General features: G+C 36.2%; 1 protein-coding gene across 2 annotated transcripts in view; it reads left to right on the top strand.

The window, feature by feature from the left end:
* Positions 1–27,234, top strand: part of GBE1 (1,4-alpha-glucan branching enzyme 1) — a 167,245-nt gene that overhangs the window by 26,753 nt on the left and 113,258 nt on the right. For both annotated transcript variants that reach the window (XM_056327314.1, XM_056327315.1), the window contains exons 2-3: positions 12,591–12,760; positions 21,822–21,937. In XM_056327314.1, coding sequence (XP_056183289.1) covers positions 12,591–12,760; positions 21,822–21,937 — 286 coding nt within the window. The remainder of the gene's footprint in view (positions 1–12,590; positions 12,761–21,821; positions 21,938–27,234) is intronic.

Here is a 27,234-nt window from a genome sequence, read left to right as displayed (position 1 = left end):
AAGTACTTGAAGACCAGGAAGAAACCTACATTGGGAGTATTATTTGTGTGCAAAATAGGGAAAACCAACCACCTTTTTTTAAATAGTGTATGAATACATGCACATCCTAAAATTGAGGCTAAACTAATAGGAATTAAGGAGTTATTTAATTGGGTGGAATACTGTAGGTTTTGAGTCACACTAGGGTGAGAGGAATACTGTTACAGGGAGCAAGGTCTGATGGGGTAGTAAAGCAGCCGGGTGTTGCTGTGGGTACTTCTCTAGCCAACTTTTTGGCAGCCTCTTAAGATGGCTATCCATTTAATTCTGTTCAGATTTGACAAGGAAGCAGCCTTGTAGCAAGGGGGATTTTTGTTAGTTTGATGGTTATCAGGGGATGACAAGATTTTATTTAACTTTCCAATGTAACTTTCAAATAGCGAACTGCTTGAATATATAAGCTATTGATCTGATCCATTAAATCAAGACTTTGTTTTTAATTTCTGGAACATATTTTAAGGGGAGGTAAAGTAGGAGTTGTGGAAATTAACATGAAGTTGTGCCTAGAGCAGCTGTGCGGTTTTCTGTTAGGAAATTCAAATAACAATTCAATAATAACTATGTAATGTGCCTGCTAAAGTGGGTTGGGTGGCAAAGGGTAGGGAGGAATATATGGTGTTTTATTTGAAATAATCAGAAGTGGCTTCTGAATTAAAAGCTTTTTCCCGTTTGGTAGACAACTAAACTTTTGATTCTTAACTTCTTGGGTGTTTATTTAGAAAGGTAAGTCTTTCTTGGCATTGTGTTGAGCTTCATTTACGCCAGTTAATGTTACTTGCAACATTACTAAGAACATGGAAGCCAAACTCATGCAGTAGACTTGAAATCCAAATTTGAAAAGAAAGAGATGACTGCTTATGTTTACTGCTGTGGCAGGCTACTAAAAACACCTCACCATCCACAGAATTCAAATCAGATTTATTTAAACAACTGAAACAAAATTTATTAGTTACTTAAGTCCACACTATCTTGTCACTAGGTCAGAGCTTTTACAACCCATAGGAAGTGTGCGGACTTGCATCTCACCACACAGATAATTGCTATAGAAATGATACTGACTGACACTTCCAGGTTAGAAGACCTGCAAGAGATAATAACATTTCCCCACCAAAAGGCATGTCACAATTCTTTTTAAGAAATTCTGTGGGTTTTTTTCCCCTGAAGGCTCTTCGTAGCCACTGCTTTTAGTTTGTGTTTCAATTCCAGCTTTGTACTGGTGCTGTGGGAACCATTGACTTTCCTCCAACTAGACCTTGATATCTATTAATACAAAGATAGTCTGTTAGAAATAGTTGGCCGTGGAATCAAATGGGAATTGATATGCTTTTATTTGGAGCTTCATTAAAAATAATTCTGATAAATAAAACATTTGAGTGAATTGTTTCCAGGTTAAGGTGTTTTGAAGTGTATGTTAATATGAGTAGAAACTGTTTTGGAAGGTTCCACTAATAACTGCATGCTTCTAAGAGGAAAAATAAACTGCTTTTCATACAGGGGGGAAATCTACCTTACAGTTTCCTGTTAAATAGTACTGCATAACAAGAAAAATTTGTGTACTTAAAGTAAAAATGGACTAGTAAACCAGATGAAATTTTGACTCTATTGTCGCTATTGCAAACAAATTAATAATGATACTGTTCCTGTGGCTTACCTGAGAATGTGATTAATGTTCAGTATTATATATTCTAGTGTGTTTTGGCAGTATGAAAACCTGAATGTTTAACGAGAACACAATTTCAAATTAAAGTAATAAATCAGAGTTACTGAAGTAAGGCCTGCAGTATGCCACGCTCCTCAACGGGCATTGAGAGTGGTATTTTGTCCCACATACTTTTGGCAGCAAAAGCCTCTTTATCAGCTACTGTCTTTCCAGTCACGCTTGTGTTCATGTCTTTGCTACATGCTCCGCTGATTACCTTGGAAAAGGGCAATGCTGTAACTGTTCAACTGACCTTTCAGTTTATTTTCTCTTGTGTAATATGAAACATGAGCTAACGCAGTCTTAGTCTACTGATTCCAAGAAAAAAAAAATCTCTACGCTTCTGCAGCTTTCTGCTCAAATATGATGGAGTTTCTCTGTAGTTACGTTAATTCAAAAAGAACTCCATCAACTTGCTTTGGATATCATCACAACTGAGAAGGAAATTACTGTAGGTAGAAGAGAGTTTATAGTGTACAATTCATGCCTAATTAAGACTACTTAGCAGAGGGATAGTGACACAATGACTATTCAATGAAGAAATCTCAGCTGTAAAGTGTTTATCTGATAAATGTTCAGTGTGTAGAACTAAATAAATGACATGATACTGGTATGTACTGGTATGCTATGCTACTTTGTTTCCTTATATACAGGGAAAAACATATAGAACTCCCATTATTTTGAAATTGGTGTTTTATTTGACTGTTCCCTCATGACATGGAAGCTGTCTTGAGTGCTTTGGCAGGTACAGAATATACATAGCTGTGCTCTTTGGGGCGGTTGTAACATAGCTTGGTATCATACAGTTTTTTGGGGCAGCCGTGTTTTTATTTGAGGGTGTCTTTTAGTTTAGGGTAAAAGTGACTATATACCTTTTATCTCAGTAGTGGGTAAAAGATAAAATGGCTTTCTTGTAGCAAGTGTTAATACTTAGGTATACACTTCTCTGTCTTCCCTCTCACTTGAATTGATGTCTCTAAATAGTTTACTAGGCTTCTGATGGAAAATAAATTGCCTCTTGGTCCTTTTAAACACTAGTAATTTGTTACACTTATACTGTGGGGTGCATCCATGTGTTTCTAATAAACTGAAGGGGGTGATAGATGAACAAACATGTGGAGTGGGTAAGAGCTGCTAAATATTGTGGGGAAGGGTTTTCTTAGGAGTGGGATTGGCTTAGATAGGTCAGTGGAGCAATTATTGCTGAATGATTGCATTAAGTTTGCATTTGATACATCTTGTAATCACTCCTGCATTTGGGTCCAAATTGAGCACCGTGCATGTTTATTACAAAGCTGATGGCAAAAACACTACAGCTGTCAAATGCTGGTGAAGCCACTAAATTATGCTAATGTTTAAAGCAGGGAAGAGGCTTGCTTCTAGTCCCCTGCATTGTGCAGAAAGCACAGTGCCAGAACTGAAGTCAGCAAATAATCTTCTTAAAATACTACTGAAAGGTATTTATCTTTATTAGACTTCGTAGCTTACAGGTCTTTACCTCTCTGTTAGAAACAGCAACTGCTGGTAAGATGTCAAGAAAAACTCTGTAGTTTCCCTTTGTTTTCTGGCAGTTTTTATGTTTTGTTGCGTTCCTACGTACCAGACTGCCTGTTGTTGTTGGGGCTTGACTTGCATATCACTGTACTTTAAATTGCATTAGAAAAAGTTGGTGCTGAATTGGTCACTTGACCTGTATGAATAACTTCAAGAAAAGCAAGTGATTATTTATTAATTATCCACAAGCAAATATTTAATTTTTAAGATACTGCATTTAGTTGGAGACACAAAGCTGTGTTACCTCTCCATACTGAAATCATGGAACATCCAAGGAGAGTTTGGATTTATTTACTATCTGCGGAGTAGAGAAATTGGAAAAGTTGCTTTTGATGTTTTTGCTTCTCTTGCTGGATTTTGAGTTCTCTGCCTCATGGAGTCTTTAGTAACTAATAACAGATTATTTCTTTGGTAGGTATTGTAACAGAAATGGTTTAACTGTGTAAGTTCCTTATTGGAATAACTGGATCCCCAAATTATTTGGGTAAGAGTTAATTTTATTATACCTGAGAGGAACTAAATATTATTGGACAACCTGAAGAATCCTTAGTTTTCAGCTGAAAATGTATGTTAAATTGCCTCTGACTTTGGAGAAAAGCAAAATACTTGTGTAGTGAATATTTTTAATAGAGCAACTAGAACCTCTGGGAAATTCAGTTTTAGCCTCACACAGACTTCTTAAGATCGTGATTTCAGAAACATGTAAGATCTTTACTTTTAACCTGCAGAAAAGCAAAATTATATTATCATCTCTTTCTGGATCTCTTAACATTAGCCAATGCTATCCCATAGAACATATCTCTCAGAATTCTTCTAACACTTCAAAAGTTGCATGTGTTCAGGGGTTGCTTAATCTATTTAAATGCATATTAAAAAGATTACCTGAATGAGACAGGACTTCTCTATACAGAAAGTGCAAGTCTGTAATCTAAAACTATAAAGTTGATTTGTGTTAAAATACAGTAAATCTGCTGTTCTGAAGTAGTCATACCTACCTGAGATTTACTGTGCCTTTACTATTTTCCTTAAGTGTGATTACTTTGTGTAATCCTCTGAATAATGTAGTGAAAAGTGAGGAAAGGGAGGTGGAGAAAAGAATGAAATAAAATTCAAGGCTTCTGTTTTGATACACTTTCACTAGTGACAAATGAAGTTGAAGAAGCAACTGCAAACAGGAATTCGCTTCTGCCATGTAATTCTAGTGCAGCACGGTCTGATGCATTTGATTTGTTGGGCTGCAGAAAGTTGCTTTAGGAAGAGCTTGATCCATCCTATTGCTGTCTTCCTTCAATCCTTTCCCTTCTAAGCAGCTGAATGATGACAGTTTGTGGAAATAATCAACACAGAGTAAAGGAGAAGATGAGAATCAGGGACTCTTAATCTGAGCAGGGACTTTGCATTGGCTTTGGTGTCAATGAAAGTGTTTGTAAGTGCATCTTCAAAGTAATAGCAGCAATATTAGAAAAGGTAATTTGTGAATGGCCTTATACTCTTTATTTTGAAATATTCAGAGTCGTTGCATCTACATTTTAAACCTCTATTTTCATCTTTTCATTTTCTTTTCTTTTTTTCTTTGAAGTGGTAGGGATCACAGCAGGAATAGAAATGGGTATTATTAGTGATGATTGTTTCAGGATTGTCCAGTTTCATATTCCTGTGTGCTCTTCCTTTGACTGCCTTGAAAGAAATTAATTCTACTCTGGCTTTCCAGGAAAACTCAATGAGAGTACAGCACAGTCTTTATCAGAGACCTTACAGCTGGCATCGTGAAGTGGCAATTACCACTTCTGTGATTTACTAATGGTGGTTAAAGATACCTGTTGCACACAGTGGACTGCAAGGTGGAGATCAAAAAGCTGGTGCCCCTCATCCAGTGAGCCTGGACCATGTGGCTCTGTATAGATGCATCGGATCAAAGTTGCAGGCAGGAATTCCTATTGTATAGGCAGGCTCTATGAAATGTTGCTTTTTGAATTTGACTGGTTACCCTGAGGGCTGTGGCAGGCCACAGGGGATTCTGATTTGATAACAGTTTTCTGAGCAAACTTTACTGCTGGAGATGAACTTTTTTGACTGGATGCATAGTGCTAAAAGCTGCTTAAGTAGAGAAGTTTGACCTAAGTGTTAACATCACATCTTCAGATTCAAACGGTTCCTCTTCTGTAGCTATCAAGGTTTTTTCAGGGAAGCAGTTGCTGTTTACACATTTGGTGTAGGGCCTTAGATGATACCCATCATTGCTAGCTGATGACAGCATTCCAAGATTTTGGACATCATTCTCCAAAGAATGGGCTGCCTGTGATATCAGAAGGAGAACTGCAGCCTCTCAGCCTTTCTTGGTATACAATTCAGAACTAGCTTTTAATCCTTTCTTATGTTCCTACAGTAGACTATCAGAACTAAAATGGGCAATTTTGGTTAGTTATTTGCCAGATTTCAAAGTGTGGCTTTATTTGAGAAATACATTATTTGACTAATACATTATTGTAGGAAAATAAACCTTTAAAAATTGTTGCAGTTTATTCCTTCTCCTATGGAGGTATTATGCTGGTGAAAGTGTGGCGCATCTATACTGTGATTTGGATTTTTTGTTAGTTTTTTGACCCTTTTGATTGTCCACAGGGATCACGAGATAAGAGTGGATCTATACCAAAACAGGGAATGGTCCACATAAAGTGGGTTTACCACCTCAGTGGGTGAATATGAGTTTCACACTGCCTGACTTCTTTTCCACACCACTGGCCCCAGTCTTCCTGCACTATTGTAGTGAGCTTCATTTACCAACTCGGAACCCAGCGTGCTATCTCAGTATTGTTCCAGAGCTGTGATGGGTTGCATTCTTGTTTACAAGACTTATGAATCCTTTAAAATAATAAAAAAAACCAACAAACAACCACACCCTAACATAAATCCCCAGAGAATCAACAGAGCCCTATTCTTGACGCTGTGGTACTGTGACTGGAAAGCTGCAGGAGAATTTCAGGTCAGTGTAACTTTGGAGCAGAGGGTGATGGTATGTTAGCTGCTAAACAGAGCTGCTGTGTAGGGATTTTGGGAAGAACCTATGATTTCAGCAGAGCACTATAGCAGTTTTCCAGTCATAGTAATAAGTGTGGGAAGACCCAAGGCAGTTTTGAAAATGGAGTTCAGAAATCTTAGTAACTTTATGAATAGTGTTGTTCATGATACATCAGTGATGATGCAGGACAGGATTTGATGGCCTCTTTGCTTTCCTATTCCCTGCTTTACTGTAATGCTGATACAGCTTCTTCTGCGGCAGGGAAGAGTGGAAGGTTGAAAATAAGAGGCAGCATTCCCCTAAGAGGCTTCAGGATTGAGCTGATAAATAGGATAAGTGGTATCATGAAATCTGAAACATTTCTTAACGTTTTTTGTTTAACTGAGGAGGAAAAGGGGAAAACAAACCATTTTTCCCTTTCTGCTTTTGATATTTTAGTCCTTCCAACACCTGCCTTGGAAGAAATGTGAAGAAATACAACAAATTTAAGTAGCGGAGTGTTTTCTTTTCTTTTGGACTGTAGCTTTGTTTTTAACACTGGTATTACTGTAAATGTTGTATTTATTGGAAAATGGGAGGATTTGGCTACGCAGAGCACCTTACTGGGCATTTTCTTTCATATCCTTTTCCTTCTGGTATCTGCAGAATTGGGCTTTCCATATGGACACCAGATACCATTACCAAAGTCTCTCCTATTTTTTCATGTTTTGTATAAATTAGCATTAATTAATGGACCAATATTGTAGAAATAAATCATGACATAAAAGCTGGTGTGGAAAAAATGAATCTAAAACATGAATAGCTACTAAGATCAGCACCAAAAGCAGAAGAGGGACCACAGTGATTCATTTCAGTGTTGATACCACAGGTTTTAAAATAAGCTGATTGACTGTTCTATAAACTCCAGTAACTACAACTTTAGAAAAACATGAGAATGGGCATAAAAATGCCTTGAAGCTTTGCAGCTGTCTTGGAGTTCAGCACCAGACTGATTAGATGAGGGTATCATGTATGCTGCTAAGGAATTTTTTGTTTATACTAGTTTCAGTTTAGATTAATAAACAGAACTTTTGGATTTAACCAGATTAGCTTTAGTTTCTAAAGTTTAAGATATTGGAATACCTTTCCGTCATTTTACAAGGTGGTCAGGAAGGAGTTAGTACGTGTGGTTGCTTGGATGAATAAAGACCTGAAAGCTTTATGTGGAGCCTTAATTCAGTATTCTGATTTACCATGAGACTTCCATGGTCTGCCAAAAGTGTTATTTCACTAAGGCAGTTGACTTTGGGAAGGAAGGGGCAGGCTTAGCTTTTTTATTCTTATGCTTCATACTGAAGCTACTAATTTTAACATATGCCTGAGAGTTTTAATGGGATCAATAGCTGAATGAAGTCAGGGGTGATAGGAACTTACAGCATCAGGAGAGTTTTGTATATCATGGTTAGCAAATAAATAGAACACTGTTGCTTTTGATAAGAACTGTATAGCTTTTCATTGAACTGAAAGTTTTCATGCCATCTTTTCCTCTGATCTTCTTCTCTGATAACTGTATAACTTGACTTGTATAACTTATAGATTTCCAGGTATCCATAAGACAAAATGTTTGAGGGTGTTTTTCACCTGAAATCTAAGACCTTGGAGTAGCTAGTGAGTTGGTATTGTCTTTACTCCTTCACTGTGAAGGTTATTTTATTGGCAAGATGCTTGCTTTCTGGGTAGCCATTATACTAATTCATGTTTGATGTTTTAATCCTGCTTTGATGAAAAGTCAGCCAATTCCTACACTTCTATTGTAAGGCTTTAAACAAAGCTGCATATAAAGCGTGGGATTTAAAGCAATGCTGTGTTACAAATTATGAATGTAACAATAGGAAAAGACTGTTGTGACCCTGTTTCAAATGATGTTTACGATTACCAGTATTTCACAGTGAAACAGTGGTAGAGAAGTGGAAAAAATGCTGGTGTAAAAGTAGCATTCTGTTACCAAATGCCTTGTTTCAAGCTGGGTTTATGTGTGCTTGGGAAAATGTGAAGACTGTGAAGTCTTTCTTTCCAGTAACTCTGAAGAAAACACCTAGCTTTGGTATTTTAGTTTTAAAACCCATTGTTGTTTTGTAAGAACTTCAGGAGCAAGGAATACACTGAAAGCAGCCCTCTTCTGCTGTCTTCTGCACTTGTTAGATGTGTTGTGTTGTACTTGGCTGTAGTAAGGGACTTATTGTACAACTTTTTCCATTTACTTCAGACTCCTCTATACCTGAAGTTCTGTGGATCCTGTTGTTGCTCCATTTGGTTTTTTTTGTCCCAGAGTTAAAGGTTGTACTTTTCAAGGCATATTTAGTACACTTTTTACCTTGTAATCCTCTTCAGTGTCAATTTCAATGCAGGGAAACAGAAAAATCTTAAAAGACTTTGCAGTCATTAAACTGTGAATTGAGAAGTATGAAGGCAGAGGTCAGCCTTTTGTCCTGACTTGTAGCTCTGGATGCTGCTGTTGACTCTGTTCGTATGTCCAGAATCTTACAGGATTGTTTCACCTTTGAAATGCGTCCCATGTGTCCAGAGTCTGTCTGACTACATATATATGTGTCATATGAGTATATAGGCATAACTGAACGTGACATGACTTTCAGTGTTAAGAGGGGATCACGAAATACAGTTTTACCAATCTAATGTCTAGCTCTCCTCTTTTAGCACTTGTATGTTATTAGTGAACAATATAGATCTTTGGACCCAGTTGAACAAAAAAATGTTTTCCTGTCATCTTCTGTGTGTAATCTTGGGATTTCAGTTTGGAAGATAAAAAAGTTTAACAAGCCTCGGTAATGTAGAAATCAAAGCTGAAATTTCTGTGAAAGCAAAACCTTGTGTTTCCTAAATCCAGATCATGAAGCACACACTTAACTCCATCCTTTAAAGCAGCAACAGGATGCAGAGCTATGCTTCTGCTGTTTTACAGGACCTTCTGTGATGGGTAACCCAGATGTCTCATGTCCTGAGATGGGTTTTTGGAATAGTTCACAGCACAAGGAATTGATACATTTCAAAAGCTGTTGGGTTTTTTTGTGAACTTAGAGCAAACTAAAGTTCTATATTTGCTAATTTCAGGAGGTGGTTAAAAATAATAAAACCTGAATGCTTTCAATATTATAATTTAAAAACAATTCTGAAGAGCATTAGCTGTTTCAAAAATCATGATTTCTGCAGTGATGGTGTACCAGTAACACCTGAATTTACTTGCTCTGACACAAGCAATATGCTTTGAATATTGAAGGAGCATTGTTACTGAGTGTACATGATGCTGTATTACTTGTACAAAATCTGTCCTATATAAAAAGCTATTATTGCAGTAATATTTTAAATCCTTGGTCAACAACTTTTCTAATCTGCTCCCTTCCTTGACCCCTGAACCCGTCCCCCAAAATACATGATTTTTATTGAGCACATGATATTGTTTACCACTATTGCAAAGTGAGCCAAAAGAGCAGTCTTTTACAGTAATACTCATGATCATTTCACTTATTAAGTGTCATGGTCTCTTTGGGCCACGATCTCTTTGATCGCTTAAACTTTGGATTTACTTAAAGACAAAAGCTGAAATGGTGGATGTGCTCTTACTGCTTCTGTAACAAGAATCCAGAGCTTACAATGTGTGTATTACTGTCAGTGATTTTCCCCCAAAGACATAAATCACATAATTGCTTTGTGAAAGTCCGTTTTCATCCCAGCCAACCCATAAACTCACTCTCAAATTCAAAATTTGTTTGCTGCTTATTTCCTCAGAATGAGATGAATGGGCTTGATTCTTCTTTGCTAGGGAGGACTCACCGAGGAGCAGCAGTAAGCCATCAGTGTGTGTGCACCTCTAGGTTATATGAAGTGTTATCATAGCGGTTTTCTTTTCTGCACAGATATTTCAGTCCTTCTGACCTGCTGTTCTTCTGTGTTAATAAATGTATCATTTCCTTCCTCTCCAGCTTTCTAAGTTATGTACTACTGACTTAGAGTTCAAGGTGAAGCTTGCCACTTACTCTGCTTCTTTCTGAATGTGGGAAATACCACATCCAGCCAAAGGTGTTCTTAAAGCTGTGAAAATGTATTTGTACCAAGTATGGGGAGAAAAGGATTAATTTTGAGTAGATAACCTATTCCAAAACACCTTTTCTATTTTAAGTCTGTCAAACTTATTGCTGCACTAAGATCTTTTTTGGAGTTACAACAGCTGTCTATAGCATATAGAGAAAGGTTCCTGCTTCAGCTGCAGTGGAAATAGTTAAAAATAATATATTTGACAGACAGCAATTTTGAAACAGCTTATGTATGGCTGAGAATTAGGAATTTGCAGATAACACTGTTGTCTCGTAGAATATAACAGATATGTTTTAAAGGAAGGCCTAAAACTTTAAAGCTATACAGATGAAAATACGTCCCACCCCCTACCCCGTGCCGGGAGACCCCTTCAATAATGGAGTAATTTTGCCTTTACCAAACATCCTGTGTTGAACTTCTGAGGCTGTTTGTGACTTGTTCTGTTTTTCTGTATTTAAACTTTATTTATATTATTTTTTTTCTGTGATTGCAGTTTATTAAAACTTGTGAGTCAGCTGGGTTTGTGCATGTATGTAATACAATTATACTTGGGAATCTGACAAAATATTCTACCTCAAGCGCTATAAATGAAATTGATCACCACCACAGTAGTAGTTAGTAATGCACTTACCAGGATTATACCCAGGAGCAAATTTGAAAGGAATGGTGCAGGTGGATGGGCAAAAATGTGTAAGTGTTTTTGCTGTAGTGTATCCTGAGACATGTTCAAATCTTACTGTCTTTAAAGGTGAGCATTAGTCCTCATAATAAAAACTTGCTGGGAGATTAACCTTGAAAGTCGTCATAGTGCTCAAAATTAATATAGGTAATGTTATTTTACCTTAACCAATAAATAGACATCGCAAACAGGCTACCTTTCTTCTTCTTTTTCTTCTTTTTTTTTTTAAACCAAAAGGGTGTTAACCCATAGGGCTGTTCTGCCTCTTTATTTCCTTTTCCAAAATACAGTAATGAGGCAGACAAGTTGTTCTTGCTGGTATTATTATTTTATTATTTTTTATACATTTCAGGAGACTCCTTTCCATTTGTGGAGAACACAAACACATTTCTAATTACAGTGGCGATGTCTTATTTAAAACAAAAAAAACCCCCTTTAAATGTTATGTTTGGGTTTTTTTCGGTTTTGTGGTTTTTTTGTTTTTTTGTTTTTTTTTTTTTTTTTTTTAAGAGGTAGCCTATTTGCAGTGTCAGGACTTAATGCTCTGATTTGTTTCAAAGTTTCATTTTAGAATTGGCCTTTAATTACTCCAAAGTAGAGGATTAATGTCTATTTACTGGTTAAGTTAAAATAACATTACCTTTATTAATTAAATGCTCAACTGAAGCTTTAAGCTGCGGTTCTTCACATAATAGCTCACGTTTTAGGAGTCAGAGTTGACCCTCTTGTTTATATGGTATACCTGGTGTGTGTTTCTTGTTACGGGAACTTCTTGGAGAAAAACAGCAAAATATGTCAAAAATCTCCAAGCTGTTGCTAGCAAACTTCTTCATTAGAGGTTTAAGGCATTTTAAGTCCTACTGGTATAAGTAGGGTATGATCCAAACAATTACTTTTGCGAAGTGGTAATTTTGTTTTCCAAATCACTGAAGTGTCAGGGGTCTGCAGAGTGATGCTGACGGTTGCTGTAAAGAGGTTGCCCAAGGAGCTGCTTTCTTTAAGTGCCAGACTAGTTTATCCATACTTACATGCTATACTGCAAACTTTTCAGTGTCCTGAAATTGCCTATTAAAACTGACTGTGAGAGATGTAGCAGGCCTATACAATTCTCCCTAGGAGGCCTGTGTCCAATATTAATAAGATGGGGGGAAAAAGTGCTGGGCTGTTCAGAGTGTGAAGTTCTCCTGTTGTGTAGTAATACTATGATTTCTTGGTTGCCAATCAGGAGTTGTAGTCTTGGATTTACAGTGCAAACCATTCCCGTAAAGTAGAGAAAATACAGACAAATACGAAGACTACAACTTTGCACTGTGTAACAACCAGGGAAAAAATTGTATGGCTTGTATTTGGTATTTTTTTCTATTTCTGTAGGGAACAGCGCATCTGATATTGTAGTCTTAGGACATAGTGTGACAGTGTGTCTCATGTAATTTTTTTTTTTTTTAGTGTTCTTACACTTGTTTATGTAAGAAAGGCACTTTCTAAAAGATCTTATCTGTTTTCATTGAAAGGTATTCTCTGTTTTATAACCGCTTGAAGAACATTGAAGAAAGTGAAGGCGGCCTTGATAAATTTTCAAAAAGTTACAAAACCTTTGGAGTTAATCAGTTTGTGGATGGCGGAATATATTGCAAAGAGTGGGCACCAGGAGCAGAAGCAGTGTTTCTCGCAGGTGACTTCAGTAAGTATTTTAGGAATATTTCTTCTTTTCTGCACTATGTTTTAGATCATTACCTTCTTTGCTTAAAGACAATTTTTAATCAATGAGGAAATTCTGATAGTGAAAACGTGTATCGTGGCTGAAACTAATACTGGTTTTACTCTACATTGTAGTAGCCTTAGAATGTACATGTTTCAGTTGTATGGTCAGTATTGTGTGTATTTTTTTTTTCTTCTAATACCCGTTAGATGATGACTTGTGTAAAGGATCTAGCCCAATTACACTTCATCTGTAGACTGTGTCTAAATTACCTGAGGTTCTTCCTAAAGCTCTACAGTTAAGCTTCTATAAAACTGTATGCAGAGAAATAAAAGTGTAATAATTGGCTTTATGTTATTTTACTAATCTAAAAACAGTGTTGTCCAAGGCCCAAGGCCCTTCAGAATTCCCACTCGTCATGAGAGTGTAGACAAAAGTCATGCTGGAAAAGGGTAATCTAAAATCAAACATATTTATGAAAGAGTAGTTGATGTGCTGGTTTGAGGGGAGGAGAAGGAGGGATATTAGCAGAAGAGGAAGGTGACAGGATTACATGGAGAAATTGTGTTGCTTACTCAAGAACCAGGAAGATGATTCACTTACTTTGAACCTGAGACAAAAATATAAATTTGCTCCTCATTTGGAAGGTTAGCTACATTCAAATCGTTCTGAAAATTCTTAAATGGAGGTGACATGCATTTTTATTTTTGCTTTTAAATCCTGCAATACTAATGCTGTGCTCTTTTTTTTTTTTCTTTTTTTTTTTTTTTTTTCCCTTGTGGGTTGCGGGGGTGGAGTTGTTTTAACCTTTCAGCTCTCTATCCCTTCTTCAGGGTGTTAGGTATTAGTCCATCAAGGTATAGGAGTTTCGTTGCTGGTTCTTACTGAACTGGAACTTCTATTTGTGAAATGCTTTTGTTTATTGAACTGCATTTCAGACACACACAGTGTTACTTACCCAACTTTTGGTTTGTGGAAATACTGATCTGGTCAACTCAGTGTGTGTATTTGCATTACAAAAGAGTACATGAATTGCCAATTTGAGGCAGTTAACTACTGCTTAAACAAAAAGTTAAATATTGAGTTTTCCTTCTTCCTTACCTGTGTTTGAAGAAACTATTAAAAGGACAAACTCTGTATTTGAGGAAGTTAGGAACCTGAAATCACATGTGCTTATATAATTTAACAATGATAAGACTTATTACATATGCCATTAGTTGTAGTATCTGGTGGTGCTTTCTAAGGTACTGTGGTTATCTTCTGCAAAAATGTGGGCAGTAATAAAGAAAGAAGTGGACTATCCTAGCAGTGTTTTTCAGATGCATTGTTAAGGTTTTTTCAATGCTTCATAGCAATCTGGTTTAGTACTGTTTTTCCATAGTCCCAAGATCGACACACTTACAAATAGAATAAGCAAATTGTTTAAATATTCATGTCATGCTTCAGTTTCCCAACAAAGTAATAAAATGCGTCTATTTTAATTTTCAGAACTTTGCATTTTTTCTTTTAATTTTAAGAACTCAATAGGAGGGTCTGTCTACAAACAATGATTATTTTTAAAAAAATCTTTTGATTTTGATGCAGAATGCAAACAGAAAACTGTTTTCAGCCATGATCCTGTTTGATATGGTTAACGTAGTGAATGATAGTTTCCTTGAAAACACTCCTTGTCTTTTTATTGGAATAGACATTGATAAAATAGTAGTAGTACTTGAGTTTTAATATGGGAATCAGATATGCCCTCTGATTCAAAACTGAATAACGAATCATGAGTATAGTTCACCTGCTGCTAGATAGCAGTGATTTCAGCTATCAGTACTGACTGCAAGACAGCTAGATGAGGCTATTTTTGACAGCTCAACTTTGCATGTATAGACACACAGAATATTCTCCTCTTTACCCCTCTTCTATTTGCTGCAATCCCACCCATTGTTCAAGGTTTTTGTGATGAGATGGGTATGATAGTCTTTAAGTTAAATTTGTCAACATGGTTGGAGACTAGAATTCATTTGTTTTAATTATGTATTTTAATAGATGGCCATTTTAAAAACAAGCTTTCAATGAAATTAGTATCTAAAATTAGTTTTTAAAGAGAATATAACTTGTAAATTGGCATGGTAGGTTAGGAGGAGAAGTACGTGTATACCTGAATACAGTTGCTAAAAACTGGAACGGTTTTCTAAACTCTACTTCATTTAAAATATTTCATGTAATACATCATATGAAGCAGAAATTTAGGACTAATACAGAGTGGTTGTATATAGATGCTAATGAAATGTGGCAATAAGGAGTGAAGAAACTAAAAAGAAATTCACTTTTAACATGGAAGAACTGTTCGTTCTATGTATCATATTCATCAGTCATGGTAAAGTATTCATTCCCAAAAGGGAAGATAATGTACTCTGAAAGCCTAGAGGAATGGATGATTGTCATTCAGTGTAATAATATTCTGATGCGAATTTGGGTTGCAGAACCCTAAGATTTAGATTCAGGTTGCTACGGATATGTTTAATTAAAACTGAATCCCTTTAACCTTTCTTTAAGTTTTCAAGCAGGTTAAAGTCTCAAATGAAATTTATGATTATATTGTATTTAAATTGAATATCAGGATTGCTTTTGATAAGATTTTTTTTATAAAAAAGCTTTATAAAGAGAACTGTAATTGAACCATGCGGGGGGAAGCTGGATATCTTATACAAAGCAACAAACATGGAACTTAAATGACAATAGCTCTTTAGGTTTTAAACTGAAATATGATGGTATATAATATAAAACCCTGTCAGTTCATGCTTTCTTTTTTTAGTTCTCTTGTAAGGATATGGATAGCAGTGTTTTCTCTGTGAATCTCTCAGATGTTTGTTGGAAAGATGCAAAAAAAGAAACAAAATGCCCTTGCTATTTAATCTGCTAAGTTTTTGAGGATCGAAACCTTGTAAAAATTATAGCAAGGTCAGGTTGTGTTACAGAAAACATAAAATTCTTTCAGAATTTATAATTAAACTGAGCTTAAGATAAACATGAATAATTTGTTTCTGTAATGATATACATGTGAAGCCTCAGTCCTGCAAAGGTCAAGTTTTTTGTGAATGGATTTTATGCCTTATAGCAGACAATAAAAGCTTTAATAATAAGGTATTTTGCCCCAAATTATGGTATTTTTGTACCTCATTCTGAGACACTTGTAATGAGTGAGACAGCTCCTATTTCTAGAATAATTCTTAGTATTGCTGTCTCTTCTGGAAAACAGGTAAAATTTAGTAGTAGCACTCAAATTGGTAATTGAATTGGAGAATGGAAAACATAAATTCAAGAAAATACCAATACTTTCAGTGTTCTTTGTCTGTTCTTTAAAACTCCATAATTGGAGAGAAAACAGTATTATGACTGTTGGTATTCTGGTATGATGCTTATCTGAAATAGTACTAAATGAACATCCAAAACCATTAAGATTTGTCAAGTAGTACTTTTAGCATCTCAGTAAATCAAATGCGTGAGGCAATTAGCTGAATTTCTGATACTAGAGGTAGTATCAATGTTATAGCTACCTTAAAAACTTGCAGTGATAACACACTGAATATTTTATTTGCATGCTATATTGCTGAGGAACTTGGTGACTACTGGCCATTTATTGTTACTTTACAATTGACTATTTCAAAGTCAGCCAGTGACCATCAAGTTTTAAGGGTAACCCAAAGAATTTGTTTGGGAATTAAAACACACAAAATTGTATTTGGCCATGCAGAGACTCAGTAGGTTATCTGTAAACAATATTTGAATTTAAAAAAAATTAAAAGTTACTGGCTTTAAGAACCTTGAAAGGGTAAGAATGTATATGCTAATTTGGAAGTCATGCTTGTGATTTCTGTTCTTTAGTTCCCTTTTTACTTTTCTCTGTCTTCCTTTCCCTCCCTCCCAGCTATCATTAGGTCTGAAATGTTGATCACTCTGGAATGTGTTTGATTCCATTTCTGTTTCCTTTTTCTTGCACTAGTGGGGAAGGCTTCTCCTGGTGGTAGAGGGAGGATGGGCTGGCCAGTTTTGGAAGAAGGTTTATTTATTACTTGAACTCTGACAGGCTTCCTTCAGAGTGAAGAAAGAGGAGCTTAAGCTACCAGCCCTCAAAATTTGGGTATCTGACAGCTGACTGGAAACTTTTCTTACTTTAGAATGATTTATTTTTTTCCCCACAGACTTGACTGAAACATTTACTGAAATGCAGACTAGGTATTACAATGATATTATACCCAACTTTACTTTCTTCAAAGCTTTTTATAGAAAAACACCTAGATTTCATGAGTAAAGTCAAATAGTTCTACACTTCTGTGGCTGCAGACAACTGAAAGCACTAAGTAGACTGAAGTATAACCTGTTATTATTATCCAGGGAGACATCCTATGTGAGAAGTAATGACATTTGTTTTTATGTCAGTGTTTGAGCTGTTTAATCACTTTTTAAGCAGATAATGTTAATGACCCTGCTATTGAGCTGTTGGAAATCAGGCAGTGTAGAAGGAGGAAGATCTAACTGGCCACTATGTAGAACAGTATAGTGTCCTTAGAGAATCTCTCCATTTATGTTCTGATTTCATATTCCAAGCAAATGATATAAAGGTATCTTGTGGGATAGTGGGATTTTGATGCCACTTCCCTTGTCTGAACTGCTGTTTGTCTGATATCTTTTCCTCAAGGAAGCTGTGTGAATGCTTGCTGGTCTCTGTATTCTCTTTGAGCATCTTTCAGTTGATCAGAAGTATGTAGAATGTGCAAATACAATTGAGGTGAGTTTATTGCACTTGAGAGTTCAACCTCAGTTTATGAAGTTTTTTCACTTTTGAAAAAATAGTTACGTTGCACTGATGTATCAGCTCTTACATTGGAACAAGCAAATGATTTGGTCAATATGCAACAAGTACTTTTTTCCCCTATGAGAAGCAAGAGGAAGGTTAATTTCTGATATGAAACTCCAAGTGAAGCCATGAGCCTCAGAGCTGTATGGCTATATACTTGTCGACGTGAAAACAAAATCAGGAGATGGAAGAAGTCACTTAAATTTATGATTTAGTCAGAAGTATTGCATTTAATTTTTTTTAATGATAGAAGGTAGAATCCAAGCTATTAGAGCTTTGAATTCAGTTCTAGATTAATGCTCAGTTCATGATTCTTTAGCATGTGAAGTGTGCTGTTCTGAGCAAGAAGTTCCCTCATGCCTCGTGTTGCTGAGGTAGGATGTAATATTTAAATAATTGGCTGGTTTCGCAAGATCTACTCACAGAGATGAGAGAAACTAAAAGTACCAGACTAATCAAGGTGTCTTCCGTGTTTGATTAAGAGATATCTGGGGCCTGAACTTTTGAATAGAAGGTCTTGTTGTGTATGTCTTACGGGTTCTCTGTGGTGTCATTTTTTCCTAAAACCTATTCAAGCTGATTATTTGAAATTCTGCTGGTAATCTTCTCAGGCTTTTTCTGTTTGTAGCTATTGACAGAGTCTTCAAAGTCCCTGTTCTCAAGCTATTTCTTTTGTCTTTATATTTTCAACTTCTGAATAGTCTTCTATTCAGTTTTTGGTTGGTTAGGCTTCTCCGCCCACCCTCCTGCCCCAAGGCATTTTTGGCTATGTTTTGCTGAAAAATATGAAAACTAAGCAGCAAAACTGAGAGAAGCCTGAGGTGCTGGTTCTTTGAAGGCAGCCTTCAGTTTTCAGGGTGTTTGAACTTTTCGTATCTCTTTCCTTAAAACAAAGCAGTACTTGCTGTTATAACCTTCCTAAATGAGTTCCTCTCCAGGGGTAACTAGTAAACAGTGGTTTTAAGTAGGATTGTGTGGGACAGATGGGTATTGCTTTGCAGTTGTTCTTAAATCATGAACCGTGGGCAGCCAGTACTGAAGGAGTGTGGCTGAGAAGAGGAAGGATTAACAGGAGCACCTGGTGTTGGTAGCAGGTGGAGAGAAAGGTGTAAGCAGCTTGGGCAGAATTGTTAAAGCTGCCTGTGGAGAGCAGAGATGCTTAAATGGGTGGAGAGATGCAACCATTTTCCCTTCTAAAGGAGGAAAGAGAGGTGGTTTTAACAGAGGTCATAAGAATTTTTTTGGGGGTAATGTAAGAATGCAGCAGGTTTGGTATATGTAATGAACTCAACTTCAGGCAATTTTCCCAAGTGAGTTTTCTAGAGACTGGGCCTAGAGGCCTTTGCTGTAACTTTTTATTTTGCTCAGTATTAGCAAGTCATCACTTGGCTTATTTGGTTCACTTCATGTGCTGCAATCAAGAGATATCGCTCAGTAGGAAAGAGATTCATGAAAAGCAATGAAGATGATCAGATATCTCGAGGGCAGGAGGAGAAGAAAGAGTTGGTGGTAATTCCCATAAGAAGGTGTTGACTATCAGAAATCCTGACAGGAACAGGTTCCTTAAAGCAGTCTTCTTGCAACTGAAGATGTTTGTTACTTTTTCATCTTTCTTCTGTTTTCCGATTTTTGCCTGAATTGTTTATTTCAGACAGTTTAGATGTTTGCAATTTAAAAGAAAATATCAGTTTTAACTCTGCCCCACCCCGCGCCCCCCACCCCCCCCCAGCCCCAAAATTCTGGTGTTGTATATTCTACATCTTTTTATGATTCCCTGAAATAAATATATGTATTACGGTGTATATAACCACTGTATATATTGTTTGCAGTTTTGGCTTTTTTTTTTAAGGAGTATTGCTTTGTTGGGAAGGTGTTGTTTGGTCAATATTGGTCTTAGTAGCCTTAGTAGATGGTACTGTTTGTTTCTTTATTTCTTGTACTTTAGAGTAAAACCAAGGGGGAAGACCCATCTAAATCTTACTAACATACAAGCCATTCTGCTGTTAAGCAATAGTTTAGTAAATACTTTCCTTCTGCTAATTTGTGTATTTTGTCTGCACTATCCAAATACCTTATTTGTGATAAAAGCTATCATCTAAGTAGAGTACCAAGTTAATTGTATTTCTGTGTTCGAGCATGGTAAATGTTCTGTTAGAATAATCTCTTCACTGGTTTTGACACTGTTCATTTTACAGTAGCGAACAGGTACTAGAATATTTGCTGTACATGGTTATTTTTGTCACATTGTCTAGCCCATTTGATTTGTGCCTTTCAGCTTTGTTCCTTGAAGACTGACAGGTCTCAGGTTTAAACAGTTGTCTAAGAGCAACTAGCAACTTACTTTGGAGTTTCACAGCAAATAATATTTTTGATTACTGATGTTTAGGAAAATATGTATGTTGATGAATGTAACTTTTTCACTTTTCTGCCTCCCCTGTTGTGATTTTGATGGTGCCAAAGGCGATGATCCTGCTCCAGTGGCACGTCCAGTTTTTTTATTGAATTGCTGTTAACCATGACTACCATACTTAGCAGCAATATTGATTTACACTAGCTTAAACTAGTCAGGGAACTACAGTTTAGGGTGTGAACAGCTTGTTAGCTGTTACAGAGTACCTGCTTAAGATCATGCACTGTACCTCCTGTAAATAGGAGATCATGGAAGGCTGCTTATTCTTCTTTCATTGAGGTGTGTTTGGGTTTTTGGTATTTACATGACAGGAGATGGCATGCAAATAGATTAGCATGAAGGGAGATTAGCATGTCTTGCTTTAATGTAGAAGAATGAAGCTGGGTTAATTAGCATTGATAATATACAGCCGTGGGTTGGCCTCAGGGGTGACAGGTTGTAGATAAGGTGCAGCTGTGGCTGGTTCTGTTAAGGGGTTGAGAGCCAGTGAAGAGAGAGGGAAGAGGGAACACATGTCCTGGGTGAGGAGAGAGGAGGAGAAGGCATCAGAGGGACTAGCATGAAGAGTATGCTGGTATGAGGTAGTAAAAGACCTTGTTGCAGCTGGCTAGTTTGGGGAGTGCTGTGACACTTCAGTGTCTTGCAATTCAATTTTCTTTGTTGATAGGTTTCTTGTGAGCTTAGGAGTCTCTGTTGCCTTGAACTATGTGAGACAGGTGGGTTTTGAGGCAAAACAAACAAACAAACAAAAAAAGTAATTCTCAAACTTGGCTTGCCACTTCCTTCTAGTCTAGAAATAATTACATTGCCTAGGTCTGTCATTTCAGAAGCTTTTTATTCAGTCTCATTCATACCAGTTAACCTGGAACATGCATACAGACACACAAGACCTTCTTGGAAGGTGTCTGTTCAGTTGGGCATGTCATAATGACCAATCTTGCATGTTTCCAGTGCTCAGTAAATCCAAAGAGGACAAAGAACCTTGAATTACGGAATCTAAGCTAAGTTACTAAGTCCAGTAAACTTTTTTAAATGAAAAAGGAGTCTTCTTCAAGACTTGCTTAATTAGAACTGCATCATTTCAGGCCAGATTTCCTGGCTGCAGTGTCACTGTCTGATATTGTGTGGTTTCTTAGCCATTACTATCAAATTTGTCTGCTGTTTCCCCTTTATTTTTCCTATATTATACACTTAATGAGTGTTATTAATAGGATATCAACTTGTCAAAATAGAGGGAGTGAGCAGCGTGTGTGTCCAAACCTGGTTTGAGTGTTCAGTTTCTGGAGGTGGTTTTGGTTACATTTTGTCTGCTTCCCCTCTCTATAATCAACAGCAGCTCTGATTAGTTTTTTTTCCATAGTATTGTAACAAATATTTCTACTGGCTTGTTTAGGATGTGAAGGTTTTTTTAATGTTTATTTTTTTTTAAAGTTTTAAATCTACATTAAACATTACTTTTAATCCATTAATTTTCATACCACTGTGATATTGTGGTATTAAAATCAATATTTTTGGGGGGGGAGTAGGAGGTTATTTTGACTTTCATCAGAGAGGTGAAGTAGAAATAATTTATTCATTGTCAAATTAGAATTGGAGTATAGTTCCCTAGTGAAAATATTAGCCATTTTATTGAGCCTCTTTTTGAATGTTTATGGTAGTACCAGATAAAAAAAGTCTGCTGTCACTGAGGTTAATTCTGAAAAAGGTGGAACAAGCTGTTATACCTTTGAATTGTAATTGGACACATTTGAAGATAAATACACTTAGTATTATTTCTTACATTGCAGATGGCTGGAATCCATTTTCTCATCCATATAAGAAGATGGAATATGGGAAGTGGGAGTTGTTCATCCCACCTGGACAAGATGGTTATCCTCCTGTGGCCCACGGATCAAAGCTAAAGGTGTTGATTCTAGAATTACTCTGTCCAATTCTTGTAACCCTTCTTACTCAATTGTCCTTTTTGTTTTCTTTTAAATAACTTTATCTTCATTAAATTGTTTTTAGAAGCAGAATCAGTTTATCCTTATACAATGTTACCTCAGTGAGTGAAACATCAACATCTCTCTTCATGACTCTTAGGAACAGGCATATGGGGCTGAAATATGGACATAGTGTATTGTATCACATTACGAGATGAAAACAGTTTTTAAATTTTGATAATTTGAAAAATAAGAAGTAATATATAAACATCTTTCTGTATTTGATGCAGCTTCTTAAGATTTAAGATCCTATTCAAATCTCAATACCTTTGTCATGTTTGTGATGTTTTTAATCATGGCTTTTCAGGTGATCTTTTTGTGTTGCTTTAATGGTATGTGTAACTTTGTAAAACTGCCTGTCCTTTAGGAATTAATGGTATTGAGCAGTAGGCTTAAGTAAGTTAAACTAAATACAGGTGCAGGGAAAACTTAGTTGTATTTTGTGGGTATCCATGAGCATAAAATCCATTCTTCCAGGAATCAATGGAAAGTTTCTTTGAACTCTCAAATGCCACAGTTTTACACAGTGTAGATATACATAATGACAACTAACCATCAGTATTGTTTCTTATTCCTGGGTGAATAATTTTCAGAGTTGTACTTCTGAGGTTTTTAAATTGTTGCAGTCAGAGCTTGAGTTGCAGAGGTATCAGATGCTAACAGAGGACAGTGATGACTAGTTAAGAAATATACTGAAATAATTTATAGACTAGGAAAATTAAGAAACTGGAACATTTGTATAATACTGCTGTATTTTCAGGGCTTCCACCCACAAAAAAAACCACATTGGAAAAATCCTAATTTTTCTGCTGAAAATCAGCTTAGGTAAACAAGAAATGTGCTGAAACAAAGATATGCATAAAAATGTTCTGAAAATGCTTACTTGATGTGTGTGCTTATCTTTATGCCTTTTGTTATGGCCTTGAAATTATCCCAGTAATAAATATGGATAAATTGAAATTTAGGAATAATCATTCAAGGATGAAAAAGCTGTTTTTATTTTACAGAGTAGGAAAGAAACAGCCATCTGAAACGTGGAAATACAGTGATTATGCAATAATGTATGAGACTGCAGAATGGTTACTTAGTATTTTCCACAGTTTTGAGATGTAAGTAGGTTAGATTTTTTCGGTTGTTACTAAATTTACCTTTTCCATTCTGTCTACAAAACTGTTGAGCTCACCTACTGTAGAATATTATGCTCTCACTGTAGAGGTGAGAGGTGTGAATGATGAAGAGCGCTGACCATTATTAACAAAATAGCAAAAAGCATATATTCTTGAACATGTTTGGAAAAATTAAAGATTTTTTTTCTTGTCTGTCAACCTATATAAGCACCGGTCGTATCTCCTGTTTTTGAGGCAGACATCTTTATAGTACTTTTTCTGTGTCCATTCATCATTTTCTTTGGCATATGAACTCCATAAAGCAAAGATTGCATTATGCATAATTTGGTTAGCATGCAGAATTTTTGACTACTGATTACTCTTGGTACTGATGTACTAGTAAGATGTGCTGTAGTTCTGTATTTGTTCTGAGTCTCCTGAAAAGCCATGAGGCTCCTGCTGGCAGAGCAGAATGTGAGTTTTATTTTCCTCTTGGAAGAGGCTCGTGAGGCTGTACTGTTCTGTCTGCCTGTGACATAGGTTTGCTTTTTATTGTGCATATTCTTGTCTTAATAAAAAAAAAAAAGTGAAGATTTAGAAACTTGATACACAAGTGTACATAATCATAATTGATGACTTCATCCATATGGAACTGCTCCCAGCCTCATCTGTAACTTTGCTAATAATCTTTCATGACACTTTGTTTTTGTTCCATGGTGTCGACACAACTGAATCTTAACACATCATGACGTGTACTTTCAATGTATTTGGATGGTATAATTAACGTGGAAAAATGTCTCCAGTTAAGGTAGTTCTAAAATGATTTATCCGTTACAAAAGCTGGAAGGAGATTGGAATATTCCACACGTTAGACATGTATCCTACCCTTATGCTATGGCTGATCTTTTTATCCTCTCTCATTCCACTAATGGGTTCAGAAGACTGCTGCTGTTCTGTAAGTTTTCTTTGAACTACACGGTTCTGTTAGATTATGATTGTTCATAAGTTTATTTTAGGGAACACAGGCATTCATGTGGTAGAGCATAGTTTTGCAGTTCATTGTTCATGTAGAAGCTGAGAATATTGAGTTGTCTGTAAATGGAAATTACTATGCAGATTGCAGAGCCAAAGGCACTGTTGCCTGCGTGCACTAGACTAGGCAACAACAGTATTTCTTTTTGGTAGTGAAGGTAGTCCCTTTTTTGATTTACTAAAGCAGCATAAGGGAATCACAGGCTTTGAAGTTTCTTCTATAAATATTATTCTTAAATATTTAAGTTAAAGTAGTCAACTTTAGATATTTTTGCAAAGATTTGATTAATCTCCTAGGGGGAAAAAGTCTCCTCCAGAAGGTCCTTATCTTTAGCTTCTGTCTACACTGTTTTCATCTTTAGTTCTATGCAAGCGAATGCCAAGTTCTGAAATGGTGACAAGGTCACTCCTTTTAAATAAGTAATTTCTAAGCCAGAATGGGAAATGGATGGAGTTTAGCTGGTGACACTAATTTAGATCAGGTCACAAAATATTTTTGTAGGAAAATAAATGAGGAGCAGAGGTCAAACGTTTGCCTGTTATCAATAGTAGTAGACTGTCTGCTGTAGCTCTTCAGGCAGTCTTCTCATAAGTAAATACAAACATTGAAGAAGGTGAGTAATTAAAAAACCTGCTATAGATCTTCTGATACGTTTCTGTGTGAAGGGATGGATGCTTATGACTCCCTTGTGGGTAATGACATCCATCTGAAAACTAAGGTTGCCTGCTAGAAAAAGGTAATTTTTTTTATCTGTGGATCAGTTGGGAGCTTAGAGTTAGTTAAGTGAACAAACAGAGTTGCTGTTGTGGATGTGTGGTGTTTGCTCCCCCCCCCCTTAAACTTCTGACAGATTTCATAAGCTGAGCTGAGCACAGATTAAAAAACAAACTTCGTGCTTTAATAGATCAAGCCTTTTTACCTCTCTTTCTTTATTCTGCTGAGGATAGTTTGAAAGATAGTCTGGGACAACCAGAGTTTCTTTAAATGTTAACGTGTTTGTCATTCTAACAGTGATGGCAGTTGGGGGCAAATGTGCTTATCTTCTTTCATGGTTCAAAATGACTGAATTCTTCCTTCATTGTCAGAGTATTCTTGATTATGTTTTCACAGTATACAGCAAGCTTTTAGAAAAATTAACACAGATAGGCTTCTTTAGCAAGTCATATGTTGTCATATGCATGCAGGAGTTTAATCTGTTCCGCTTTGTTCTATTACTGTTTATTTATGAATGAGTTTTTCAACTGCTTAAAAATACCTGTAAATTAAGTTTTCACTGTAGACCATAAGATCCTAATTTTGAAGTAGTGACAGTGGAGTTTAGGGATGGGGACAGTACCAGTAAAAATTGAGATCTTAGTATCTGCAGTGGAGAACTCGTTTAATATTCTTTATAGGAATGCCAGGAAACAACACAGAAACTGCAGAACAATTGGCAAATAGAAGCCAATGAAAATTCAAACAGATGAGTATAATTTCCAAATTCATGGCTAATGATTAACTTTTAAAATATTTTCACACAGCTAAATAAGAAAAGATAGTGAGATCAGTACTTCTACTACAGTCCTACTACATATTGGCAATTATGATTGAGTTACCTGCTGCCCGTGAACATTGAATAGGATGAGATCTGTGTAGCAGAACCACCATATTTTCTTCTGTGAACTGGAGAGGATATACTAAAATAGTAGTAATTGTTCAACTTTCTAGTAATGATAGTAGACCTGTGATTTCTGAAATGATTTGGCAGAACAATAGTTTTATATATTAATATATTTATCTGACAATATGCTGGGTAGGTGCATGAAATTAAAACACTGTATACAACTAAATATCACTTGTATATTCACAAAATCTAGTGTAATGTAAATAATTCTGGCTTGCTTCTCTGGTGTTATGAAGGCAAGGTTCAGGATGGCTGACATGCCTCCATAATGCAGCTTTTACCAAGAGTGAGGTAAGCATTAGCATTAGGAAGCTGTCGGTAAAATATCAATGGCTAAATCTGTTGGTTTCTTATTACATTTTTGAAGCCATGAGTTAATTACAAATAGGTAGCTTTCTCAGATAGCGTTTATATAATTGAGTGTAGATAGGTGAAAGTAAAAAAAAAAAAACCCACAAACAACACAACAAATCCCCAACAATAAAGGAAACCCTTTTCTATAGTTCATTTTAATTGGGTTTTAACAATCATTTCTGGAAACCATAGCAGCCTTCATAATTTCTCTGTGTATGCTGACAGAAGTAATCATAAACAGCTCAGGGAACAAATAACACAAGTATTGCCAGGAAAGGTCACCTCAGAAAACAGTAGAAACTTCAAAAACTCTGCATGCCATTATTTGCTAAATATATATCCTTTCTTCCTTCACACACATATATGTGTTTATGTGTGTATATATATATTTCTTCTAATGGTAAACTTTATAGTTTTTCGAGGGGGTATTTTTTATTGTGATGAGGTGATTAGATTTGGTATCTTGTGCGCTTGTTAACACAATATTTTTCTGTTGATATTCCAGTCTTGCGTGTTTGTGTACTTTCAGTGATGGCTGAACAGTAGTTACAGGTGCCAAGTTGAATACAAAATTGGTGCTGGCGTGAGGAACAGTGTCACAATTTTTTTTTAATCAGTTTGTACAAAATGTTTTAAAAGTTCACTACTATTGGGTTTGAGTGGTTTTCCTGTCCAAATGTGTAAACCTTTTTAATATTAAAGTGTGCGAAGGAGGGACTACTTTGAGTCAGAACACTTAACAGATTAATCGTGGTTAGAGTATCTTAAAGTACATTTGTATCCATGAGTTGCTGGGGAGAGGGAAGTTAGTTGCAAAGAATATTCTTAGAACTTAATCCTTACAATTTTCCCTGCTGTGTCCTATACTTTGTAGTAGATCTGCATGCTCTGTGTTTAACTTGTAAACCTTGAAAAGGAATCAAATATGGTGAGCCGGTAGGTTAATCAGTGTCAGGGAACCACCGTTCGTAAAATTCATCAAGTGTAATTACTGTCACTGATGAAGTAGATGGTGCTGCAGCTGACCCTGCTGATCGGGAAGTCCAGCAGCATAGTATCAGG

The sequence above is a fragment of the Falco biarmicus genome, chromosome 2, assembly GCF_023638135.1.
Source record: "Falco biarmicus isolate bFalBia1 chromosome 2, bFalBia1.pri, whole genome shotgun sequence".
In the NCBI taxonomy this organism is placed as follows: Eukaryota; Metazoa; Chordata; class Aves; order Falconiformes; family Falconidae; genus Falco; species Falco biarmicus.
The sequence above is the reverse complement of the archived record's forward strand: the minus strand, read 5'-3'. Positions and strand labels throughout refer to the sequence as shown.